Genomic DNA, 25,647 nt, shown 5'->3' with positions numbered 1-25,647 from the left:
TAGAGAAAGCCAAGAGGAAGCCTGCAAAGATAAAAATCAATTAAAATTAAGACTTATTTCAACAGTTGTTACAGAACCACCAGCCTGTACAGCTCACTTGGTATATGATTCAGAAATTTATATATAAAGAGTCTTTAGTACTTCACATGGCACTCCTGATTTTAGACCTGCAAAAGAGTATATATAAAAAAAAAAAGATTTTTTTTTTTTTTTAATAAAGAAAAGGTTGGTACCCATTTAAAAAAAAAAAAAAAAAGACACTTCAAGAATCTCATATGCAGTTCCAACCAGATTCTTTCCTTACTAAATAACAATATTCCAGATGGTATATATTTGAGTCATACAGGCACACTCTTTTGATGTACAACAATCACATTCTCTGCTTTTTTTTTTTTTTTTTTTTTTTGAGTGGAATACATATGCCCTATGGCCTTTGGCATAACAAATCAAGCTCACCCCCTTCCATCTTTTAAATGTTCAACAGCACTACAGTATGGAATTAGAACATAGCAGTAAATTTCATTTTTAAGACAGCCCATCCTGGGGTGGTCTTACATTAGTTGCATCCTCCACAAGAAGGTCAGAAAATGACTCACGATTATACTATCAGAACAACTGGCATCCACATAACTATTGGGTCAGTATGCTTGCTGAAAGACTGAAAGTTTCTCGTTCATATTTTCTGAATCAGTGGCTCTCAAAGCATTTTTAAAATGCCATTAGATAAAACTTACAACACCCCTTTGAGAACAGACAGCAAATACTTGTCACATTTTTGTGGAGCTACAAATTAATGGATGTCAGTGCTTGACACAGGTCAGACAAAGTTCAATACAGGCTGCAGACATGCTTCAACATGTTGAGATGATGAAGCATGAATAGTTCATGAATGTGAACTATTCTGATTCAACGGATCTGAACAGTTACATGGATCCAACCTAGATAAATATCTTAGCATTTACTTTTAAAAATTAGATGTCTTGAAAAATCATCTTGTCCATTCTGCATCATACCTGGCACAATTAGCAGTGGAGAGCTCTCATATGCCAAATGAAAAACCGCCTTTCAACACTGGCTGAAGAAAAAGTAAATACCTACTGAAAAGTTTCCTGAAGTCTGCAATGTAATTTGGAGATCTTACATCAAAAGAATAACCCCAGACCCATCAGATACCAGTTACAGAAAAGAAATGGAGAAGAAGAGGGAGAGAAAACCACACAGCATAAGTGAGAGCTATTTGTGTAACTGAAGAGAGGACTGATGGACCTATGCTTGACCAAATCTCTGAATGGTCTGTATAAATGAACAAGTTCTGTTACTAAGTTAATCAAAACCAAGTGGGGACTAGCAATGGGATTTAAAAAAAATCTAAGCAACCTGGAAGCATAAAGTGCATTAACTTTTACAGAGGCTTACCATATGTATTGGAGCCCAAAGAATTAAACTGGTCAAAAAAATAAAAAGTAAAATAACATCATACTTGTAACATGAGGAAACAGAGCACAAGTTTCACTGAGATTTGACTTACTTTAAGAGGACTGGGCTACTGAAGGTGTAAGCATGAAAAGCTGGAGTGAAAGCAAAAAAAAAAATGAGGACTTTAGAGGAAAAAGCAATTGTGCAGCTGGAAATATTACTAGAACTGTGCAGAAAGTCTAGATGACAAGTTTAGGTGATTGTGAGTTATGTGAAGCAAGGGAAAATATTGTTCTGTTGTATTTCTGTGGGTTGATGGTACAGCAGGTTGAAATAAAATGCTGTTACATAATCTGGAAGATTTCCAGTCTGGAAACTGGCTTCAGATACAGTTAATTCTGGGCCTACAGAGTTACACCTGTTGTGAATTATAAAATTATTTACAGCTTAATTTACAGCTTGCATTTTTATCAGCACAACACACACACATGAACTGCAGCTTCTTCAGACCATGTAAGAGCTACACAATGTATTTTGTTAGCAGATACATAGCACTTCACTAGTCCAGCTTTTACTGTAATGGTCCTATGCCAGACTGCAAAAATGCTCAGGCTTTTTTTCTTCCCCTCTCTCCCCCATGTTTTTATTTGTTTGTTGTTGTTATTGTGTTTGTTGTTTTTTTTTTGTTTGTTTGTTTTTGTTTTTTAAACTGGAGGACTACAATCAGAACACATTTTTATTTATTTACTTTTATGTACTGAAATGGTTTCACCCTTCCTTGTATTGTCTTTTCTTGTCAACTTCAAAACTAAACAGGATTCTATTGTCATTATGGCCACTGTTTTGTCCTTTCTCCTTTGCCAAATTCACACTGTGTGTCAGAAAAACACATTCATAGAATCATTTAGGTTGGAAAACACAAAGATCATTAAGTCTAACCATTAACCTAGCACTTCCAAGTCTACCACTAACCCACATCCCTAAGCACCACATCCACACATCTTTTGAATACTTCCAGGGATGGTGACTCAGCTACTTCCCCAGGCAGCCTGACCCAATGCTTCACAACCCTTTCAGTGAAGAAATTTTTCCTAATAACCAACCTAAACCTCCCCTGGCAAATTTATTCCTTTGCTAGTCTTAAATAGCCTGCACATTAAGAATGATCACCTTGTTTAACAAAATCACCTACTTTCATAAGGCTTAAGGCAAAGAAGGGTGTGAATTTCAACTTGCCTCTCCTAATGACACTTCATAGTGTTTCCAGTCAAGGAATCACCACCAATCAGCAATACAAGATCTTTTAGAAAAGCAAGCAGCTGACTTTCAAAAAACTACAAGACAATTTGGGCTTAAGAGTGAAGTACAATCTGTTTAAATCATATCACCTCTCTTCCTCCTTAGAACATCCAGCTGTGTGTTTAAAACTATCCAGTCTAATGATGCGGATTTCCTTAGACCCTTTCTTGTGATTCAGCTGCAACAGCTTCTTGCTAAAAATATTCCAACTGGAGCTGGAAGTTAAAATTTTCAACCATCAACTAGAATAATGTAGCTGACATGTCTTCAGGCAATTGCAGTGTGGCATCTACAGACAGCACTGTGCTAAAACACAAATTTTATTTATCTTTAACATCACCTCATGTTCAGACTTACATATTGTTATATTAGCAATATACATAGGCCAGAACTGTTGTGCCACCTTCACAGCAGCAACTCAGGTTAAGCACAGCCATAAAATCCTGCGAACCAAAACACCTTTTTTCAACGCAATAGGGAGAAGGGGAAAGAATTCATCTGAAATAAATCAGCATAGTTCTGTTGAAACCATAAAAGAACATCAGCTTGTATCAGCTAAACATCTGAGTTCCTTTATTTCATATCTTGTTCATTGAAGGACCTTCTAGTTTGTTGTAGTTATTGTTACAGGATGAAGTTTACAATTTACACAAGTCTGTAGTGAATGCAAGGTGTCCAACCTAGCTGTATTTCCAGCTGACAATTTACTGAGGCTTGCAGTGTTTCTACCTACCAAAATGTTTGCTACTGTTTCAGAGGTCACTCAGCATATATATCCGAAGGGAAATTATAAATCACAGAGAAAGACTAACAAGTTAACATAACATCATCTACTTTACACTGACGTTGGTATAGATGGCCTGTGGCAATATGTTAGGAGAATATGATGTTAAGAAGAAAGTGCAATATAGGCCATAGCAGATTTGTTCTGTGTGGAGTTTGCTACAGAATTTGCTTTCTCTGTAGCTTGGACATAACGTAGTTCTTTTAGCCACGGAAATTCTGCCTAAGGCTCAAGGTGCTATTTACTACAGTCTCATGCTTTCTACACAGGGCTTGCCTCAGCAAATTCAGTACTTTCACCGAAGTGTTACAATGGTTCGATTGAAAGTCCTTCAGAAATAAAAGTTTTAACTCTGAGAATTAATATGTATTCTTGGTGGGTCATTACTCCTAAAGAAAAGTAGGGTAAAGTGTCACTACTAGTAACTCCCTGATGACAGTCCTTCCTCCTCCTGAATCTGCATTTCTCAAGTCAAGTCCCCTAGGAAAAAGACAATATAGAATGAAGATTCACATACTGTTTTGCATGGTAAACAGTCCATACAAATAGTATTTTAGGTTCTTCCAGTGGAAAGTAAAGACCAAAGGGTAGACAGGGGGTGGAAGATTATGAGAAAATATAGGAAAACAACTCAACCTTTAGGAAACAGAAAAAAAGAAGGTACCCAAAAAATTGTATTTAGCAAAATTGCTTCTTCATCCAGTAACACAAGATATAAAGCTGTGTTTTTTCTCTGAAGAAAAGGACCCCTGGACCAGCTAAAGAGAAGCATCAAATTTTTGGTTCATTTTCTAGTGATACTCATTTATTTTACTCCCTGTTCTAAAAGACTTGAAGTACAAAAATGTTCCAACGTATTTTTTTCCCCAGCTCAAGCAATTTCGACCAGTTTTCACTTAAACTACCCCAAGCCAAGCATTATTTCATTAAAATGCTGTGTTCTGAGGATGACTCAAATAATCAAATATATAAATATATAGTCAAATAATATTTCTGTAAAGTATCCACAGAACTAAGTGATAGCAGGATGCAGAACACACAGCTAGCTGTTAAGAGCAGTAATAGCTGCAGTTGCCCTTTCAGATGATAGGAAAAACAGGTAGCCATAACTATGGAGTTGTCATCATAGTGTTTTTTGTTGTTGTTGTTGTTTGTTTTTTACCAGTGCCTTCTGTTTGCTATTCAGGATCTGAATACAAGTTCATTGCTATTCATTTCTCTTAGTAATTTGTTTTTATACAAGTGCGTTTGGTTCCACTCCAGTAAAATGGTATTTAAAACATTCAGCATACAGCAATTTTGTAACTTTGGTGTTTTGTATTAGTGTATCTATTGGTAAAATGTTTTCAAGTCAGTTTGTGGTAAAGAACTAATAAGATGGACAACATTTCTTCTGTGGTGCTAACAGCTTAGGTTTGTTGTAATTTCTTGAAGAGTCAAACTGACATTATCCTATACCTCTATCACCATCTTGAAATTTCAGTTGGAAGTTTTTTTACAAGGCCTGAACACAGAAGTTAAATTCCCTTAAATCTTGAAGGGTAGTACAAATACTAAGCTTCTCAGAAAATTCTGGGGGAAAAAAAAAAAAAAAAACAAAAAAAAAACCACCACACTACAGTCCTCCAGGAGGAGAAGGAAGACTATTCACAGTTTCTTGTTTTGTTTGGGAGGTTATTTTGCTTTAAGGAAAATATCTTAACAGCTGTGAAAAACACAAAAGGAGTAAAAGCAAACTGCCGCAAGTCCCCTTCATTAAGGCATGTTTTCCAGTTCTCCGTGTCTAGAAAAAGAACCTAGGAGAAAATCTGTACTATTCCAAGGCTGCTTCATTATTTTTGTTTTGCTTAAATGAGGCAACATACATCAATTCAACAGCAAGAAAGAAAGAATCCTCTTTTTCCTCTGATGTGTGGATATAGGCAATGAAATAGCTTACATCTTGGCTGAGATCAAAATTTCATCATTACTACTGCCATAGTGAGATAAAATATCACTTTGTTGATCAAAGGCTAGAGAATAGTATTACTATAGACAACAAGCAGGAAATATTTAAAACTAATTCATGTCTACTGTTAAGAAGATACTCATTTATTCCGATCAGATTAAAAAAGGAGAAAACAACTCCCAATGACTAAAATAACTACATTATTTCTTTAAAGGCATTAACTTTAGGCAACACGCAGCACTAATACAATGAATTGAGAAATATTCATTTCTTCCTTGGGATAATTTTCACAAAGAGGGCAAGCATCACTCTCAAGTCTGATTTTAAAACTTTTGCCTAAAATCTTGCTAGTTTGTTTCTTTCAAGCTTTTACATAGAATGAATGCTTTTTGTGGGAAAAAGCATTTTAATTAAAAGCTTTGTTTTGCTTTTTTTTTTTTTTAAACCAATGTAAGGTTTGATTACAAACCACGCTAACTTAGAATTCTTTTCTTACTAAGCAAAAGTTTTAATGCTGCATATGTATGCTGCATTAGTACTAAACTGCTTGATATTCCTACCATGAAATAAAAAGAAAGGTCTATTGGTTTATTGATAACAAATGTGTCCTTTAAGAGAAAAGAAACCATGGAATATTTTAGAGAGAAACTGATCCAAGAGCAGGTTTACAATCCTGTAGGACATTAAGACTTTTTGAAACCATAGTACCTCTACCAGGATTTAAAAAAAAAAAAAAAAAAAAAAAAAAAAAAAAAGAGAGAGAGAGAAAGAGAAAATAACACTGTTGTATCTCAAAACACAAGCCTTTAGAAAGCATCTGAAACATTTACTTCCAGGTTTTAATCCATCTTTAATGGATATCCTAAATCAAGACACGAGATGTCACATGCTTTATATTCATCTTTATGAACTGGAAATAGAATACCTTTCATACCAGATTGGATATAAAGCTCTTGCACTGTTTCTGTGTTGGAGAACATCATAAACTCAAAAATTTTGTTCTGCAGCTGGAGTTCAATTATTTTAAATAAAGTTTGGTAGTTTTTAATTTATTGGACATGGAGCAGAATTATGACTATGCTTACAGCAATAATGCTGCCCAGAATTGACAGAAGGGACAGTAGGAACTCCTCGCTATGTATATGTATATGGCAGTACTTGGTTGCCAAGCAAGGCATCTGGGTTGCATGACAAAATCATAACCCTTGCTAGTCTGTGTCATTCTGTCCTCCTCTAATGACAGCACTGCCTTGCAGACAGGTTAATGATCCTGCTTGCTGCTTTGATCAACAAAGCTGGCTCCTCTCCCTCAGGCACCAGAGACTCGAACAGATCACTTTGATTTCTGCTGTTTGACTTAGAGAAAGAGCATTAAAGCGGCATCAGGGCACAAGAATAAGACTGAGCTTACAACTAGTAGAAAGAAAAAGAGCAGACAACTTCTCCAGATTTTAGAAAGGAATCTAGGGAGCACTGAAGTTTGATTCAAAATATATAAAACCCTCCTTAAACAGGATCCTCCTTAAACATCTAACATTAATGACACCTTTGCTTGTTTTTAATATTAAAGGCCTCTGCCTTTCCTCACCCTTACTTGTTAGGTGACCATCTTCATCAGATGTCAGTCTCATGTTTTCCTTAGATCTCTATTGGGTGTTGAAATACTTGAAAAAGTCCTTTTTATTGTCTAACCCCACAGTGGCCATTGTCAACTCAAACTGAGCTTTGGCTTTTCTTGTTTTCTCCCTGCAGATATGAACTACAGCTCTATAATCTCCCTGTGAAGCCTGACAAGATTGCATACTTTCTTTTTCTGCAGAGGAGAGGTCTGGCACCTAAAATCTTATCTGAAGTTGTAGAATTGGCAAATAAATCATGATTAGAGTCTCTGTTTTCAGATTGCCTTCAAAACGCAAAGGATTTCCCTTAAAATCTTTTATATCTTCCCTCTCATTCCCTTTGTCCACGCCCCACCCCGTAAGTATTCCCTCAATGTTTTAAAGGTTTTGATGAGTTCCAGCTAGACACCCAAATCAGGTAAAACCTAACTAGCAGCTACTACGCTGAGTTGGAGGTAAATAAAAATAACAATTCTGCAACTGCAATTCTCTCTCTGTTTTTATTCATGAAATTTAAGAACCGCTGAAATTGCTAAAAATACATTTTGTGTCACTGGCAGCAGAAATCTAGAACTGAAATTTTGCTAGGTGCCATTGCCAAAAGCTGCATTCTTCCTGCAATATAAGTATCTAGCAGAGCTGAAGTAGAACACAGATGGAGGCTAAAGGAGGCTTAACACCACTGATTCATGCATCACTGCTGCTGGGCTTTGCTGAACATTTCATTAGGTTGCTTTCTTTCCAGTAGGCTAACACAATGAATCTAAATCAGAGACCAATAATTTCATTAACTGATTGAAGCTGGTTGGATTGGAACATCAAAGATTTGGCAAGACTAAATTAGAGGCTGTATATTTACACAGTGTTCTCTGTTAGTGAAGAATGACTGAGGCAGTGTTCATTCATTAAAGGAACTTATTGGACAGTAAATTTTATGTCTGTTCAAGTCAAGACTTTTTCCAAACATTTAACAGACAGCTCAAGTATGAAAAAAGGGAATCTACTACCGCTTACCTAAAAAGCACTATTCGGAAATCTGAAGTTGTATCTTTGTCCTTCACTGGTTACAAGAAAAGTCTTCATCTTATAGCACTATCTTTCCTGGAGGGCAGTTTCCACTACCCACGTATAAACATTAAATCCTGGTGGTAAAAATTGCTTCTTTTCTCTCCGAGTTGCAGCTGCAGATAGAAAGTTTTCTTGAGACTAATAGGATTGTCTGACAGTTAGAGAATTATAATACTGTTAAACCTGATTGCTCAGAAAAACCAAGAAGCTATTTTAATAGAATGTTCCCTTTCAGATCAAGCCTATAGAGTTATAGATTGAAACAATGACTCTTACCTTTTTATATATTATATTTCTTTGGTGACACTAAAGCACCCCACTCTGTGGCTATTACTCCCCCTCAAAAATAAGGATTTAAAAACTTGCAAGAAATTAGATCAAAAAAAGCATCTAACTACATCAAAGCTGCTTACAAAACTGGAAGTATGATTGTATTTGGTATTCTACATGTTCAGGCAAAATAGTACTTGTTTGTACTTTTATTTACCATGAAGAATATGTGTTTTGAGTTTCAATGTTATTCTGTAGAATAAGGATACAATGGATCCAGCTATTCACTCCTTTAAATAGTTTTACACACACAGTAAGAACTCAAGATTCACTCAAGTTAGATTTCTCTTAGTATTGGTTTTAAGACCCTGCCTTCCCCTTTCCCCCAAAGTTCTGTTTTAACAGGCATCATAAGCAAAACAGCCCAGAAGACTCTCATGTACCTTCATTCATTGTCATACAACACATAATTAATTTGCTAAGGTGGGCATAAGACGCATGCGAGATATATCTACAGTTTAAGAGTTAAACAGTTTCACTTCTTCTGGGTTTTTCCTGGAACACCTGGAAGTCTCATGAGAGATTTTGCCTTCAAAAACAGCAAAAAAATAAGTGACTGCTTAGCAGCCAATAATTAAAAGACAACTACGTATTGACAACCAAGATGGCATTTTATTGAAAGTTTTATACAAAATGAAGGCAGAAGCCCAAAGAACTTCTCTATTGTTATTTTAGGGCTAAACCCGGCACCCTTTTATTAACAGACATTTTCTTCAGTAGATATTAAATGAGATAAAGGTCACCTTCTCCAGTTACTGAAGGCAGGCTTTTCAATAACATGTAGATTAAGTTCAAGTGATTGTTAGGCAGATGGCGAGAAAGAGAGTCCATCTGACAGACACAAAATATACTCTTCATGCAGCAACTAAAGCACCTTGATATACTATTTGTTCATCCAAGACCCTCAGCCAAGGATGGTTCCTGAGTTACATTCTTGCTGTCTTCCCAGTAAACAGTGTTTGAATTATTATGCAACTCACAGAAGTCTATTTTAAGATTCTGTGCTTTCATTACTGTACATACAGAGAAGGTTTTCTCCTGGCATTTGAATAATGTGTCTATATCTAGCAGGTGTGTTTTCCTTCCAGAATATTTTTAATAACTTCCTGAAAAATAATCAGCAGATTTGGAACAGAATGAGTTAGAATTATGGTGATGGGCATATGGCACTATGTTTAGCAGTGCCCAAGGACGACACCATACTAAAAAAAAAAAAAAATAGTATTAAGATCATAGGTATAACAGAGTAAGCAAGTCAAGAGAGAACATCCACACATCTGATTTTCAGGTCAGCACACAGCACCCATACACTGCTATTTCTTGTATTTTTGTGCACAGTCTAAGAGTTGAAGCATCCTTGGTACCCTTCACCACTCCAGCTAGAACCCAGCTTCTGGATCAAGGGAAGCACCTGATTATATATCTTCTCAGAGAAACACAGTTACCATCACACAGATGTTCCTCCTTCAGGCATGCAATTAAAATGATCTTATTGCAGGCAATAAATGCACATTCTTTGGGATCTTAGAAGCAAGCACTATCATTTGCATATAAAGGCTCCGTATTCCTTTCTCTCTCCGGGATCTGGCATTTTTTCTGGCAAGCATCTCAGTGAACAGATCCCAGCCAGATGAATCTTTCAAGAAGCAAGCAACAGATGTATCCCACATACTGACAGAGCATACTTGAGTGATATCAGTTAGGATAGGGAGGTTTCTTGCTCAAAATAAAACTCACTGCACGATTCCTTTTGCAAGTTCTCTGCAACCAGAGGGTTCAGACTGACAAAAGTGCTGTAGAAAGATTACCTTAGCTGTGGTAAGATAATATAGCAGTTTTATATGAATCCAAGCCGATTTGATGAGATTCATTTCAAATAAGCTCACATTCAACATATGACAATCTGTGACCTCTAGGCCTTGCATCGGCAGTTGGCTCAAGTAGGCTGAGTAAGGAAAAAAATTCCATAAACGATTTGATTTTTTTTCTAGCTCAGAGATTTTTACTAGCTCAGAGCTTTGGCCACTTGCCCAGTGAGCTCTCAATTATTTTAAGTCATTCAGTTACAGCAAAAAAAATACCTCCTCATTAATAAGATAAGAATTATATGTTTAAGCGCCAGTTTACGGTGTTAGAATTACAGAATATCATCAATTTGCTGACAGAAGAAACATCAGAATTCAACCTCTGCTTTCCTTTGAACACAATCAAGATGATCTTACCAATGCCCAAAGCCGTGAGACTGAACAGATGGCATGCTTACAAGAATATTTGGGCTCAAAAACATTTACTTATTAATATGAGAGGAGTGGATTCCCCCTTCAAAACAAGGGCACTATACGCATGGTGGCCATGGGCAGCAGCAGCACTAGTACAGGTTATTAAGAATTTTGGCAACAGCAGGAACTTCTTACAATGAATCCTGAAATTCTTTAATGCTCAATATTTTGTAACGCAGCTGGCGGTTAAAATATGTAGACATTTTGCATGCTGTATATCTCCCTGCTTTTCTCAACTTCAAACTGTCTACCCCTACAAGACAACCTTTGTGTCTTTTCTACAACCTCTCCCTATAAACCTATTTTGTGTCAGATTGAAAGCAACTGAAAGGTGTGCTTCTATGCTAGTGCTGTATGTGCTAGTTTGATTCCAACAGCAGCATGGACTTCTTTCTCTGCAAGTTTGGGCATAACTCACCTGGTGATTGTAGCAACAGGATCTTAAAATTAGCCTCCTTCCTGAGATGTTAAGCTATCCCAAGATATATATAGTGTTTGGCACCTGTGCTTCATGACTTACATGGCTTTATTAGTGACTCCTAGTATTTCACAGGTGTATGCAATCTTGTAATCATAAAAACATCTTTTGAGGGGATGAAGCCAACACAGAACGTCACAAAAACTTACATGTTTCAGTGCTCAAGCAAAGGAAAAGCCAAACAACTACCTAGGCAAGACACAAACACACTGATTCAAAGTTCTGAAGATTTAAGAAGTTTTATGGTTTTGTTTATCTAAAGCCAAGAACTAATGACCTGAACACTCTCCACACGTTTATTATTAGAGGATTTTACTAGCTGAAGCTGGGGAGAAAAATAGTGGGTGCATTCTTTATATGGAATCATTAGCTGACACAAAGGTAAAAACCCAACTGCAGCTGTAACTGCTATTAAAACAATTAGCACTGGCTATGCAAAACACAGAGGCAGCTGTAATGAGGTCTATTTTAAGAATATCTCTGTATGTGTATCACAATAAAGCCTGTGGATTTAAGAACAAGCATACACAGAGTATAACAAAGTTCTTTATTATTATGCAGATGTGCAATGCATACAATATTCCCAGCATATTTTGTGTCGTTTGCCCATGGAAGAAATTAAACCATTCATAATGAATAATAATAATAAAAAAAAAAGCCTAATGTGACAAGTACAGATTTTTACTTTATTATTTAACTGAACCATTACTGCTTCTATTAACTAAAAACTGCTTCAAGATCTTTGAAATTAGAATCACCTCTCTATCCTGGAAAGTATAAGTCACATCCATAGTTTCACCTTTACAGCTCCTTATACAAGTACGTGCTCAGTACTTGCACGTTAGCAGAGAATTGGTCTAGGTATTATAGCCACCATATTTGCTAATCTAGTGGAAAGCATACATCCTTGAAAAATACATCACAAAATTCATGCTCTAAAAATAAATTTAAAACCCCACAGTAAGAAAGAATGTGGACATAGACAAGCAAATTGATAGCATAAAAGTTTGCTACATCAAGGTTTCACGTTTATGTATTAAAAATTCAAAACATAAGGAAAACCTTCACACCCCATCTCAGTAAATCTCTCTCACCCCCACTTTATTTTGATTTACAGGATACATACATAAAACACAAGTTCTTCATTCAAATTCAACCCTTGAAGGTATCCTAAGATAATTGGAGTAATTGCAAAAGTCAAAGCCAGAAATATAGACTCTCTTCTTAGGGGAACAGAGGGCCCTATTTGTCAGCCTGACCCTACCCGTAGGGAAGTGTGCTGCCTCCCTGGGGCCAGGGTCAGGGACGTTGCCAGGAGGCTTCCCAACCTGGTACGCCCCTCTGATTATTATCCTCTTTTGATAGTCCAGGCAGGTAGTGACAATATTGAAGAGAGAAGCCTGTAGGCTATCAAACAAGACTTCAGGGGGCTGGGACGGTTAGTGGATGGAGCAGGAGTGCAGGTGGTGTTTTCATCCATCCCTACGGTGGCAGGGAGGGGTACAGAGAGGACACGGAAAGCCCACCTGTTAAACACGTGGCTCCGGGGCTGGTGCCAACGCAGAAATCTTGGGTTTTTCGACCATGGGGCACTTTACTCGGCACCCGGCCTGATGGCCGCAGACGGGTCCCTATCTTTTAGGGGAAAAAGGATCCTGGGCCAGGAGCTGGCAGGGCTCATTGAGAGGGCTTTAAACTAGGTAGGAAGGGGGATGGGGCTGAAGCAAGGATTGTTGGAGCTGTGCCAGGGGGAACAATGGCAAGGCCAGGGGATAAGGCAATGGCCCAGCTGAAGTGCATCCACACCAATGCACGCAGCATGGGTAACAAACAGGAGGAGCTGGAAGCCATCGTGCAGCAGGCAGGCTACAACTTGGTTGCCATCACGGAGACGTGGTGGGACCAGTCTCATGACTGGAGTGCTGCAATGCCTGGCTATAAGCTCTTTAGAAGGGACAGGCAGCACAGAAGGGGTGGTGGTGTGGCTCTCTATATTAGAGAGTCTTTCGAGGTTGTAGAACTTGAGGCTGGGAATGACAAGGTTGAGTCCCCCCTTTGGGTTAGGATTGGCAGGGACAACAAGGCTAGTGTCCTGGTCGGGGTCTGCTATAGACCGCCAAACCAGGATGAGGAGACGGATGAGGAGTTCTACAGGCAGCTGACAGAAGTTGCGAAATCTTCAGCGCTTGTTCTCGTGGGGGACTTCAACTTCCCTGACATATCCTGGAAGCACAACACAGCCCAGAGAAAGCAGTCTAGGAGGTTTCTGGAGAGCATTTCAGGAAGATAGCTTCCTGACGCAGCTGGTTAGTGAACCTACCAGGGGTGGCGCCCCGCTAGACCTTCTCTTCACAAACAGAGAAGGACTGGTGGAGGATGTGATTGTCGGGAGCTGTCCTGGGCAGAGTGACCACCAAATGGTGGAGTTCACTATTCTTGGCGAGGCCAGGAAGGGGACCAGTAAAACCGCTGTATTGGACTTCCGGAGGGCTGACTTTGAGCTGCTCAGGACACTGGTTGGTGGAGTCCCTTGGGAGGCGGTTCTGAAGGGCGGAGGGGTCCAGGAAGGCTGGGCGCTCTTCAAGAGGGAAATCTTAATGGCGCAGGAAGGGTCTGTCCCCACGTGCCCAAAGACGAGCTGGCGGGGAAGAAGACCAGCCTGGCGCAACAGAGAATTGTGGCTTGATCTTAGGAGGAAAAAGAGGGTTTATAATCTTTGGAAAAGTGGGCAGGCCACTAGGGAGGACTATAAGGATGTTGCGAGCCTGTGCAGGGACAAAATTAGAAAGGCCAAAGCTCATCTGGAGCTCAATCTGGCTACTGCTATTAAAAATAACAAAAAAATGTTTTTATAAATACATCAACACAAAAAGGAGGACTAAGGAGAATCTCCATCCTTTACTGGATGCGGGGGGAAACCTAGTTACAAGAGATGAGGAAGAGGTGGAGGTGCTTAATGCCTTCTTCGCCTCAGTCTTCAGCGGCAATACCGGTTGCTCTCTGGATACCCAGTACCCTGAGCTGGTAGAAGGGGATGGGGAGCAGGATGTGGCCCTCACTATCCACGAAGAAATGTTTGGTGACCTGCTACAGCACTTGGATGTGCACAAGTCGATGGGGCCGGATGGGATCCACCCAAGGGTACTGAGAGAACTGGCAGAGGAGCTGGCCAAGCTGCTTACCATCATTTATCGGCAGTCCTGGCTATCAGGGGAGGTCTCAGTTGACTGGCGGCTAGCAAACATGACGCCCATCTACAAGAAGGGCTGGAGGACTGACCCGGGAAACTACAGGCCTGTCAGTTTGACCTCAGAGCCAGGGAAGCTCATGGAGCAGATCCTCCTGAGAGTCATCAAGCAGCACTTGCAGGGCAAGCAGGCGATCAGGCCCAGTCAGCATGGGTTTATGAAAAGCAGGTCCTGCTTGACGAACCTGATCTCCTTCTATGACAAAGTGACGCGCTGGGTGGATGAGGGAAAGGCTGTGGATGTGGTCTACCTTGACTTCAGCAAGGCTTTTGACACCGTTTCCCACAGCATTCTCCTCAAGAAACTGGCTGCTCTTGACTTGGACTGGTGCACTCTTTGTTGGGTTAGAAACTGGCTGGATAGCCGGGCCCAAAGAGTCGTGGTAAATGGAGTCAAGTCCAGTTGGAGGCCAGTCACTAGTGGCGTTCCCCAGGGCTTGGTGCTGGGGCCGGTCCTCTTTAGTATCTTCATTGATGATCTGGACGAGGGCATCGAGTGCACCCTCAGTAAGTTTGCAGATGACACCAAGCTAGGCACGTGTGTTGATCTGTTTGAGGGTAGGAAGGCTCTGCAGGAGGATCTGGATAGGCTGCACCGATGGGCTGAGGTCAACTGCATGAAGTTCAACAAGGCCAAGTGCCGGGTCCTCCACCTGGGGTGCAATAACCCCAAGCAGAGCTACAGGCTGGGAGAGGAATGGTTGGAGAGCTGCCAGGCAGAGAAGGACCTGGGAGTGATGGTGGATAGTCAGCTGAGTATGAGCCAGTAGTGTGCTCAGGTGGCCAAGAAGGCCAACGGCATCCTGGCTTGTATCAGAAACAGTGTGACCAGCAGGGCTAGGGAGGTGATCGTCCCCCTGTACTCAGCTCTGGTGAGGCCGCACCTCGAGTACTGTGTTCAGTTTTGGGCCCCTCACTACAAGAAGGACATGGAGGTGCTTGAGCGGGTCCAGAGAAGGGCGACGAAGCTGGTGAGGGGCCTGGAGAACAAGTCCTACGAGGAGCGGCTGAGGGAGCTGGGCTTGTTCAGCCTGGAGAAGAGGAGGCTCAGGGGCGACCTTATTGCTCTTTACAGATACCTTAAAGGAGGCTGTAGCGAGGTGGGGGTTGGTCTTTTCTCCCATGTGCCTGGTGACAGGACGAGGGGGAATGGGCTTAAGTTGAGCCAGGGGAGTTTTAGGTTAGATGTTAGGAAGAGCTTCTTTACTGAAAGGGTTGTGAGGCATTGGAACAGGCTGCCCAGGGAAGTGGTGGAGTCACCATCCCTGGAAGTCTTTAAAAGACGTTTAGATGTAGAGCTTAGGGATATGGTTTAGTGGGGACTGTTAGTATTAGGTCAGAGGTTGGACTCGATCTTGAGGTCTCTTCCAACCTAGAAATTCTGTGATTCTATAGAAGAGCCCTACAAAAATCACCAAATGCAACTGCCTGACCACCTCAGGACTAACCAAATGTTAAAGCACATTAATGAGGGCATTATCCAACTGCCTCTTGAATACTGACAGGCCCGGGGCATCAACTGCCCCCATAGGAAGCCTTTTCCAGCGTTTGACCACTCTCATGGTAAAGACGTTTTTCCTCATGTCCAGCTTTGTGCCATTCATAATACACAGACAAAATGATTTAAAATACCACACTACAATTTCTTTGAAAGTCACACAATTTTCCATAAGTGTCCTTATACAACTGTTTTAAAAACATGGACCCTAAGCCCATGTGTAGACAACAAATAACTGACCAGATTTTCCACAAATTAGAAGTTCACAGAATATACCAGCAACATCTGCCATGTGTCTAAGTAAAGTTCCACTTATGAAGTCAAATTACTCAGAGCAAGTCTTGCCTTAGACTAGCAGATGCTAACTTAAGCAGTAAACCAACTGCATTTTTAATTAACTTTATTTTATTTTATGGTCTTCATTAGAGGATATAAACCTAATTTATGATGTTTCATTATTTCTGAAGTGCTATAGATCACAGAAGAAGCTCATAAAACAGCAAACAAATAATGTAGAGGCTTGATCTAAAGTCCTTTTTAAAAAGCAAATGTTTGATCAGGCTTGATTAACGCTCTTGCTTCTGCTGTAACCTACAGGTTACTCTAGGAAACCCCACCCTTTGTCTGAACACACCTTACAGTCTCATCATTCTAATCAGAGGACATTATAAATTGGTTCTTATCCCCAAATTTTACAGACTTTAGTCACACCTACCTTTGCCATTGTTACTAATCAAGGGCTGGGAAAACCAAGGAACTGGTGAGCTTATTAGATCTGCCAGAGTAGTCAAAAGAAAGGGAAATAAAAGATAGAGAAACTTTTAGCTATGACAGAGTTCTCTTAGCCAGTCCCTCAAATGATGGAAGGCACAAGCGTTCCATTAATCAGAAATTGTTTGCTATTGTCATTTCAGTTTTACATTCCTGGAAACTCTGGCTATTATTGTCTATGTTATTTATTATTCCTAATTATTTCAAATGTCTACTATACAGCTACAAGAAAAATTGATTAAAAAACAAAACCTGAAAAGCCAAAAGCCTTGTCCAAGCAATTCTCACTCTATAATAATAGGTACTCCAGGGAAGACCTTCAACCATAACAAAGCTAAAACTTCACAAGTTAAAACGTTCAGTTTCTTTGAGTTTGTTTATAAGAACAGCAGCAATAAAGGTGAAATGGTTCACTGCTCTGTTTTCATGCAAAAATTCATTATAAAAAAAAAAATCTTTACATCAGATCTGCTGTCTGGACACTATCAATTAGCACATCCCTTGGTGTCATTGACAGCCCAAACTATTATTGAAGCAGTGAATAAAGAAATGTTCTCCCAAACACTCCTTTTCCTGCTGTGCTTTACATTTCCCATATCTGCATTTCTCAAGAGAATATGAAGAGAACCAACGAAGATACACAAGATCTACTGAAGAGGTGTATGAGCAATCTTCACTAGAAGAAGTTACCCAGATTAAATTATCCAAAAATAGTAGCAAAGAATCCTGACTTAATTCAAGCATAAATGCAAGAATATTCTAAGTACTGAACAAGCAGCAGAGGATGCTACCAGTGTCCAGAAAGCAGATTACAACAGAGAGAACATTTGGCTATGTCAATAAAGCGTATGTACAAGTACCCCATTTGTGTGTCAAACTAGTTATATACTTTATCTCAGTTTCTCTGGTTTTGCTTTTCTCTCTAGGTTGTATTATTTTTAGCTTGGGAACTACAATACAACCTTAGAAGCACACTGAGGTGACCAGGTAACTAGAAAAAAGTGCTAGCATCCTTCCTACCAGGTCACAGGTTTTTTCCTTTTTTTTTTTTTTTTGTTGGGCAGGAAGAGGTGGAGAAGAAGCATATGGAAAGACTTTAAGTAACACTTTTGATCAGTTCCACAAAACCCTCTGACTCTTCAGAACCAAATTATTTGTTCTGAAAAACAAGATAGTGCTTTTCTGGGCAAGGAAAGACAATTTACCTCAGCAAATCTACTGAAAGATAAAGCAGCAGGATCTACAAAAGAGTCTGCAATGCTGGAAACCAACTTCCCAACCATTTTCCAGAAGTGTTGGATGCAAATTCGTATTCACTGATGCTCAAATGATGCTTCTTTAAAGCAGCTACAAGAAGTGCTATTATCTAGGGGAAATTTTCAAGCATAACTATAACTATCAAAGCTAGGGTAAAGCAAGGCAATTTCTATTCTCAGGTTCTGCTAAAGCTACTGGACCCAACCAGGGAGACCTAAAAGGATACATAAATATCATATTACTGTATGATAAAGGTACATGAAAAGCAAGGATAGAAGTATGAAAAAAAAATATTAAAGCAACACAATATTGAAAAGGCCCTTAGCCATTAAGGACCTTAAAAGCCCTTAAAAAAATATGCTGGCTTTAAGAGCTAAGATTTCTAACCCTAGTGTTCTCCATGCTCTGAGACAATGGAAGTTTCTCATGAAGAAAAGTTTCCCTGCACCTACTGCTAAAAAGATCCCCAAATATATGTTAATTTTTCTTTAATACACTATCTATTCTATCACCATCATCAGTGTATCTGTTGTTTGTTATTTTTCCTCAAAGACTGATGCAGTTGCAAAGATCCCTTGATAGTTTTTATTAAGGACATCAAAGACTGTTTCATGCTTTGCCTTGTTACTAGGTTCTATGGTGGTAGTGGATATTGCATTGCTTTGTGAAAGTTTCACAATGTTTCTGAGTTTTGATAAGGCCATTAATCACAACATGATTATGCTAATCCAGACTGCAGGGGTGTCCATGAGAATGCTAAAAATAATCGCTCTTAATAAGTATTCTTTGTTTAACACCTACCTATACAGATTTTCTCTGTTGAGATAGTAACTTTTTTTTCCCCCCTGACAAATACGGGAGAAGTTGAGGAGGAAAATAACATTTTAGCAAAATTACTTCTTGAAGAGTCAGGATAGGGCTGACCTTACGATCTGCTCAGTACCCCATTACGTCCTAATTGACCTCACATCCTAGCAAGTTCAGCAGGAGCTGAAAATATTCAATATCTGGCAATACCTGAACTTAAATGATGCAAGGCACTTGAAAATTCAAAAATGAGAAGTAATACAAGTAGCACTGAATTCTTTGCTAATCTCTATAGTATCCTGACACCATAAACCTTTTGCTGACTGCTAGTACTAGTGCTAAGCAAAATGCTGTCTTCTTTCAAAACTGCTTCTGGATGATCAACACTTACAGAAATTACCTTGCCAAAGAGAACAATTTAGCAGCACTTGGCAGGCTGCTCTTCTTATTTCATGTTTTGATCTTCATTTATGTCCCAAAGTTTTCCATTTGGATATTTTGTTCACTACTCCAATTGGGTAAGCATTCCAGCTTTACCCTGCATCTCTCCACCCACAGAGATCATATGCATGTCTACATCCATATCCATATATGAAGCACAGACTTTGTGCTAGATATGACAGCGCTGGGAAGTGTGGGAAAAAAAAAAAAGACTGAATCCATTTTCTTCTTCCAGGCAAGGTTTGCTTCCTTCATAGCAGCTACTGCCATCTACTTTATTTTAGATGCTGAAGTACAGAGATTACTTATCCCTGGGTAAAGAGCAATCAGCACTTCAGAGGATTAAAACCCAGCAGGTGTTAAGTGCTGCATATAAGAGTATATAACTGCAGGGCATAAGATGGGCCCCTTGCATTATAGCTGTCTATAGCCAATCTACTACAGGAGATCAACTGTTTCTAAGGCAGCAGAATTCCTGAGTCTAGCTACTTTCCTAAGCCTGCTGTCTGAAAGACCATATGGCTTTGTTTGACTTAGCACCCATCCTCTACAGCAGCAAACAGCCCAGGGAAAAAAAAAAAAAAAAAAAAAAGCACACAGAGAGGTCAAAACAGAGCAATTTTTCTTCAGAACATTCTTCCATCCTCCAGAGATTTATGGTAGGCAGAGTTCCTGAGCCAAAGGTGGTGCTCAGGCATCCTAGAGCCATGGCTAAACTTCTACAGCAAAGAGTTCAATGCACTTGCACAGAGCGGCTTCCTGTCTCTGTTGTTTACTTCTCCCAGCCTTCCACCATTTGATAGAATCATAGAATATCCTGAGTTGGAAGGAACCCATAAGGATCATCGAGTCCAACTCCTGGCATCACACAGGTCTACCCAAAAATTCAGACCATGTGACTAAGGGCACAGTCCAAACGCTTCTTAAACTCCACCAGGCTCGGTGCCGTGACTACTTACAGGGAGCCTGTTCCAGTGCGCAACAACCCTCTCAGTGAAGAACCTCTTCCTGATGTCTAGCCTGAACCTCCATCCAGTTGTGATGGATCCAGCTGATCCATCCAGATGTATTAGAAGACTGTGCACGTTCCCTCCCTGAGACCACCTCACTCCACTGAGGATTAAATTTCAGCCACATCTTTTCCATCTCAGGATGATTATTCCTTGTTCAGAAGACAATATTTAGGGCACATACACATGTCTGAATGCAGGATCTGCCTACCCCAGGCTGTGTGCATCAGCTCTTTTTCTTGAACTGGCACTGTCTGACTCAACAAGAAGCGAGCCCAGGAGTGTTTCTGGCAGACAAGTTCAGCTCTCTGAATTTACTTGCCATAGTCAGACATACATTTGAGCCATTGAAAAGGAAAGGGCAAGACTGTATGGTGATAAGCAGCAATGAAATCCACAGCAGCAGCAGTAGAGAGCTCAGCTTCTGTAGGACTGTGCAGACCTGATTGCTCTGTAACCTGGCTACTGCTTGATTTACCTGACACAAGGTAAACAAGCTCCCTGCACTGGTTGGTCATTGTAAAGACACATGGCAATCTCAGGTGCTAGCCTACAAATAAAGCTATGGTTGACCTTTGTCAGTGTAAACCTGCTTGTTTTTACAACTACAGCGTCAGCTACAGGTATACAGCAAAAACAAGAAGTACACACATAATGTACAAGATTTACTGCATGAATCTCTAACAGTCAAGTATTTCTCAGTGCTGTCTTATGGACTATGTACTACAGCTTACTGTGTTTGGAAACAGGCAATATAATTTTCCAATTTTAAATAAACTTTACTTGTTATACCACATTTAATTTTTCCTTCAAGGAGCTCATTTTGTAAATCTCCAGCTAGTCAGCTTTGGTTTTGAGGAGGGGGAGGAAACAACATGTTTGTTTTGCCTCATTGTACAATAAAGCCTAGCATTAAGTTGGCTTTTTTTTTTTTTCCCCACTATTAATAGCATTTACACAATGTACCTAGTGTTTAACCAGCACAACAGTTAAAACACAGATCTTTCTCTGGCTCTCTTACAGGTGTGATTCAGTTCTCAGGCAGCCTAAAGTACATTCATTAGCTGTTGTGACTGGAAACAAGATTAGGTCTTCTGCCCATAAGAGAGTGAAAGTTCCTGCATCATTTCATGAAGCAGTCTCTAAGGTAAGTGTAAACAGTATTATGACAGACTTACACTAAGTGCAGGTGATCCAAAAAGATAGGTGACAGAAGTCACACAGGCCTAGATGCCAGAGGACTGGGCATAACAAGTCAGATAAAAACCCTGACCCAAACTTCTATGCAAATATTACAACATCCACTCATATCTAATAGGATATGGTAACAGGAAAAACAAACTTTAAAATGTTATTTGCATATCTCCCAGAAGCACAGGAAATAACTGAAGTAACCTAGAAGACCCAACCCTTGACAACTGCTGGCTTAACTAGAATCAAGATGTACTCTATATTGTTATTCCTCTGGAATGTGAACTTTGCTAAGCAATCACAGAGTTTGGAAATCTGCCCATCAGTTACGTAGTTCATGCTTTCCTAACAACAGCTAAAAAGAGAGAGGAAGAAAACCCCAAGCATATCCTTTTATTCAGAGCAGTATAAGTGTTTATGATAGCAGTGTACTCTTTCTCGAAGTCAAATCACCAAAAGCTACACAAAATCAGAGATAACCATGACTGATTCTCCTCCCGCTTCCCTTTCAGAATAATAAAATGTGCTATTTAAAACCATTTCTTAAATTTGGAAAAAGAGAAGAGTAAGAGCAGACCTCAGAAGCCTTTTCAGTTCTGAGATCCCACCTCCAAGTACCCACGCAATCTATAAATAAAACCAACAAGATCATGCAGTGACAGAACATGAGTCCTAGAACATACTGCTGTAACTGTGAGCCAGATTTATTCAAATGTAACTCGAATTAGAAAAATAGCACATGGCTAATTGCAGCACCCCTGAAATTCCAACAGCGTGTTTTGAAAGGTTAGGGTTAATTCTTTTAAAAAGGGGGAGGGGGGGAGGGAGGGGAGGAAGATAGAGTTGGAATGGCTTCTCTAGGGCACACAGGGAACTTGGTTCAAACACAGCCACTCAGATTACTTTCAAAAATGGACTGTGTGCTATTAGATAGTTGCATATTTTTATTTTATTTGACATTTTCCTCAAATCAGATAGCTTCTTTAGGTATTCCTTTAATAGACATAACTGAAGACTTTTTTTTTTTTTTTTTTTTTTTTTAAATTCTCACTATAGACCAGTTTCTCCTACCAGGCTTGAAAGAACTCTTCAAGCCTCCTCTCCAGCACCATCATCCAGCTCTGAATTTATTTCAGGTGTAATAATTTCATAACCTTGTATCCACAAGGCTGTTGGCCCCTCCATTTGAAAGCGAGATTCCTTGTAAGGACCTAAGGCTGAATATTAACATGCCTTTTAGGCCCTCTCTATGTTAATGAAAATAGAACAAAGGCAGGAATAAAAGTAGCATGGCTGGAGAACCTCCTTTGTAGTATCCTTGACAGATGCTGAATTAAGTCAATTCCTCATACACTCACGGCTCAGGCTAAACTTCTAATTCAAAATCCACCAAGGGTTTCTTGTCTTTATGATAAGCCTTTTCTGGAGCGAGGGGCAATAACCTAACATTCCATACCCAGCTCTCCCCTATCTCAAGCCTGCTAAAGAAGTAAAAGGAAGATAGTTCTTTTCTCCCCCAGAAAATGCTTTTTTACACATACTGCTCTCAGACAAATATGAGATACTCCAAATAACACTGTAAGGATGTTGACATTAACATGCCTTTGTATAAGGAAAAAGACAACACAGGAAAGCTTTGCTTTAAATTTGTGATCAAGTGTTTTTCATTACTATCAGAAACTGAGGTGTTTATGTTGTCAGTCCTTTTGTGAGAAACACTCCATAGCCAATAACTTAGGCTCAGGTGAGGATCTCAGTGAAGTAGTAATTTATTTGCGATTGCAATGGCGGGCGCCCCACAAGAAGGAGAGAGCACATCTACTAGTTCCAAAACACAGCTTATATACCTTTTGATGACAGGACCCTCCCCTGTTTCCCCACTGAGTGGGTAATCCAGGTTCACAATCTATCTGATGCTTCACAAACAATGCATGGCCTTCAGTTGCCGGCCTGTTAAATTTCAAATTTTTTTTGACATTTTTACTGCTTGAAGTGGTAATGTTTCTTCACTTATCTGACTTGACACCGTGATTTTCACCTAATTGTCCTAAGGAGTCTGATTGTCTGCATTTTACAAGGTCGCCTGCTAACCTTTCTTATCACTGTAAGCATATCTCAGTACCACATTCCCTCCTTCTAAACAATGTAACTCTGCAAAAACATTTCTATTCCCACACTTCCAAACGGAGCTTGTTTATAGCCTCTTGCTTGCACCCTTAAGGCAAAGTGGCATTGCAAATGGAAACCGAACCCAGAGTCCCAGACTAGAAAGTCGCACACTGCATCTTAAGTTTAAAGTGGGCTATGTTCTTACACTGTGCAAAAAACATTATTTCGAGTGTTCAGAGACCAACGAGACTCCAAACTCAGAGCTAAATTACAGCAGGTGCTGCCTCACCCTGAAGCAGCGGCGCGGGGCGGGGCTGAGAGTGGCGGTCACCCGCCGGCGCCATCTTGTGGTCGGTGTCCGGATCCCCCAGGTCCGGTTCGGCGGGCCCTTACGAGGGGCCCGGTCCCCGCAGAGCTACCGCCCAGCAGGTCCACGGCACCCGGACCCCGGCAGCGGCTCCCAGTCCCCTCTGAAGGCAGCCCGGAGACGCGCAGCGCCAGGGAATCCCGGCGTGCACAGAGACACCGCCCCCCCCCCCCCCCCCGCGGAGCTCGGGCCAGCCCCGGGGAAGAGCCTCAGCCTGCTTTCGACGAACCGAAAAGCCCCCACCACAGACACAGTATCAAAACGTAAAAGCACAACACTCCACTTTTGCTCTAGGAGTTAAAAGAGGGATAAGCTTGTTCCCACTCCCTACCTTTCACGGCACTCCCTTCCTTCCACAGCAGTGTCGGTGCTTTCCTCCTGGAGTTTCTTCAGGTCACAATTTCCACTGCAAACACTCACTTCCAGAAGTCCACTACCCTTGAATAAGAATGCCATACAAGCACAAAATAAAGCTCTAAGAAAAGTAACTAAAGAACTAGAACAAAGACCCAGCTTCACACCTATTATCACTGGATTTATGAAGCAATTCCACCTTTCACCACCAGATAATGTGTCCCTTTAAAAAATGGCACCTTCCAAGCACAAAGCTAGCAAGAGAGGTGCACAACATCCAAGGGCTGGACATGACGGAATGGTCACTGCAAATGAAACCCCGAAGTCACCGCTCTGCAGTGGCAACAGGACTGTCTGCACCCCAAAAATTAAATCCTCATTTAATGAGGGGAAGTGCTGTATGTCCTTGCAACAGCCAGGCACAACTCCATTACCTTAACAAGGAGGTTCTTTTGCTAACACCTGAACACAGGTGATAGCCATACAGGGCCATATCACCCTCAGCTGGGAATCATCTTAATTTTTTTTGTCACAGTCTGTATACTCTCCAATATTTTAGTGATTGCTCAAGATCAGTAAAAAATTATTACTTTTAACTCTCTGAAAAGGAAAAAAAAAATGCACAAGGGAATTTGAAACAACAGTAAACCTAAGACCTATTTTACAGCACAAAAGACAACATAAGAAGGGGAGAAAGCCTTTCAATTGTGAAAAGTAATAACAAATAAAGATGCCACTGCAGGACTACTGCTGAAAGATATTTAAGAAAGAATCAGAAAAGATAAGTAGCCAGCTTTTCGGAAGCATTTCACTCCCAGGGTTCCATCCTTGTGGATCGATATAGTACTTACTGTTAGCACAGATTATGAGTTACTGCTGTTGCAGTTACAATGGATATCAAATGCATTTTCTTCGGTCTTTTCTTCTAAATTAAAATTGGTGTGCAAAGACTGTGGTCTGAGTTGAAAACAGACATAAGCAGCACAGTGCTATGCATTTCCAACACATTAATTATGAACATGGGCTTCATTATGTCCAGGAGGTCAGTGCTGGCCTAAGGGGGATTCCCACCCTACCCAGTTGGCATTTCCATCCCTTCTTTGGTTCTAGCATTAGAATCTGTCAAGTTTCACCGAGAAACAATACCAATAATAGAAACAGCATATGGAGGAAGAGTGGGAACTAGGCACTTTTAGCAGTAAAAGGCAGCTGTGAAAAGGTCCCCTGGGAAACTGCTCTTGAAGGCCTCGATGTCCACCAGTGCTGGTCACTCTTTAAGCGATGCCTCCTAGAAGCACAAGATCAGGCAATTCCTAAATATTGCAAGTCAGGCAGGTGGGGCAGGAGGCCGGCGTGGATGACCAGGAACGTTCT

General features: G+C 40.3%; 1 protein-coding gene and 1 long non-coding RNA gene across 7 annotated transcripts in view; both read right to left on the bottom strand.

The window, feature by feature from the left end:
- Window positions 1-24,457, bottom strand: part of GALNT18 (polypeptide N-acetylgalactosaminyltransferase 18) — a 246,548-nt gene extending 222,091 nt beyond the window's left edge. For 4 of the 6 annotated variants that reach the window (XM_084519783.1, XM_084519781.1, XM_084519778.1 and 1 more), the window contains exon 1: window positions 24,251-24,457. In XM_084519783.1, coding sequence (XP_084375909.1) covers window positions 24,251-24,375 — 125 coding nt within the window. In that variant the 5' untranslated portion in view covers window positions 24,376-24,457. The remainder of the gene's footprint in view (window positions 1-24,250) is intronic. The other 2 variants (XM_084519782.1, XM_084519780.1) reach the window with 1 other exon arrangement.
- Window positions 9,057-11,204, bottom strand: LOC311438171. Its single transcript, XR_014693960.1, has 2 exons — window positions 11,162-11,204; window positions 9,057-10,409 (listed from the first exon to the last, which is right to left on the bottom strand). It is a non-coding gene; the product is annotated as an uncharacterized lncRNA (long non-coding RNA).
- Window positions 24,458-25,647: the final 1,190 nt, after the last annotated feature.

The sequence above is a fragment of the Aythya ferina genome, assembly GCF_964211825.1.
Source record: "Aythya ferina genome assembly, chromosome: 5".
NCBI lineage: Eukaryota > Metazoa > Chordata > Aves > Anseriformes > Anatidae > Aythya > Aythya ferina.
The sequence above is the reverse complement of the archived record's forward strand: the minus strand, read 5'-3'. Positions and strand labels throughout refer to the sequence as shown.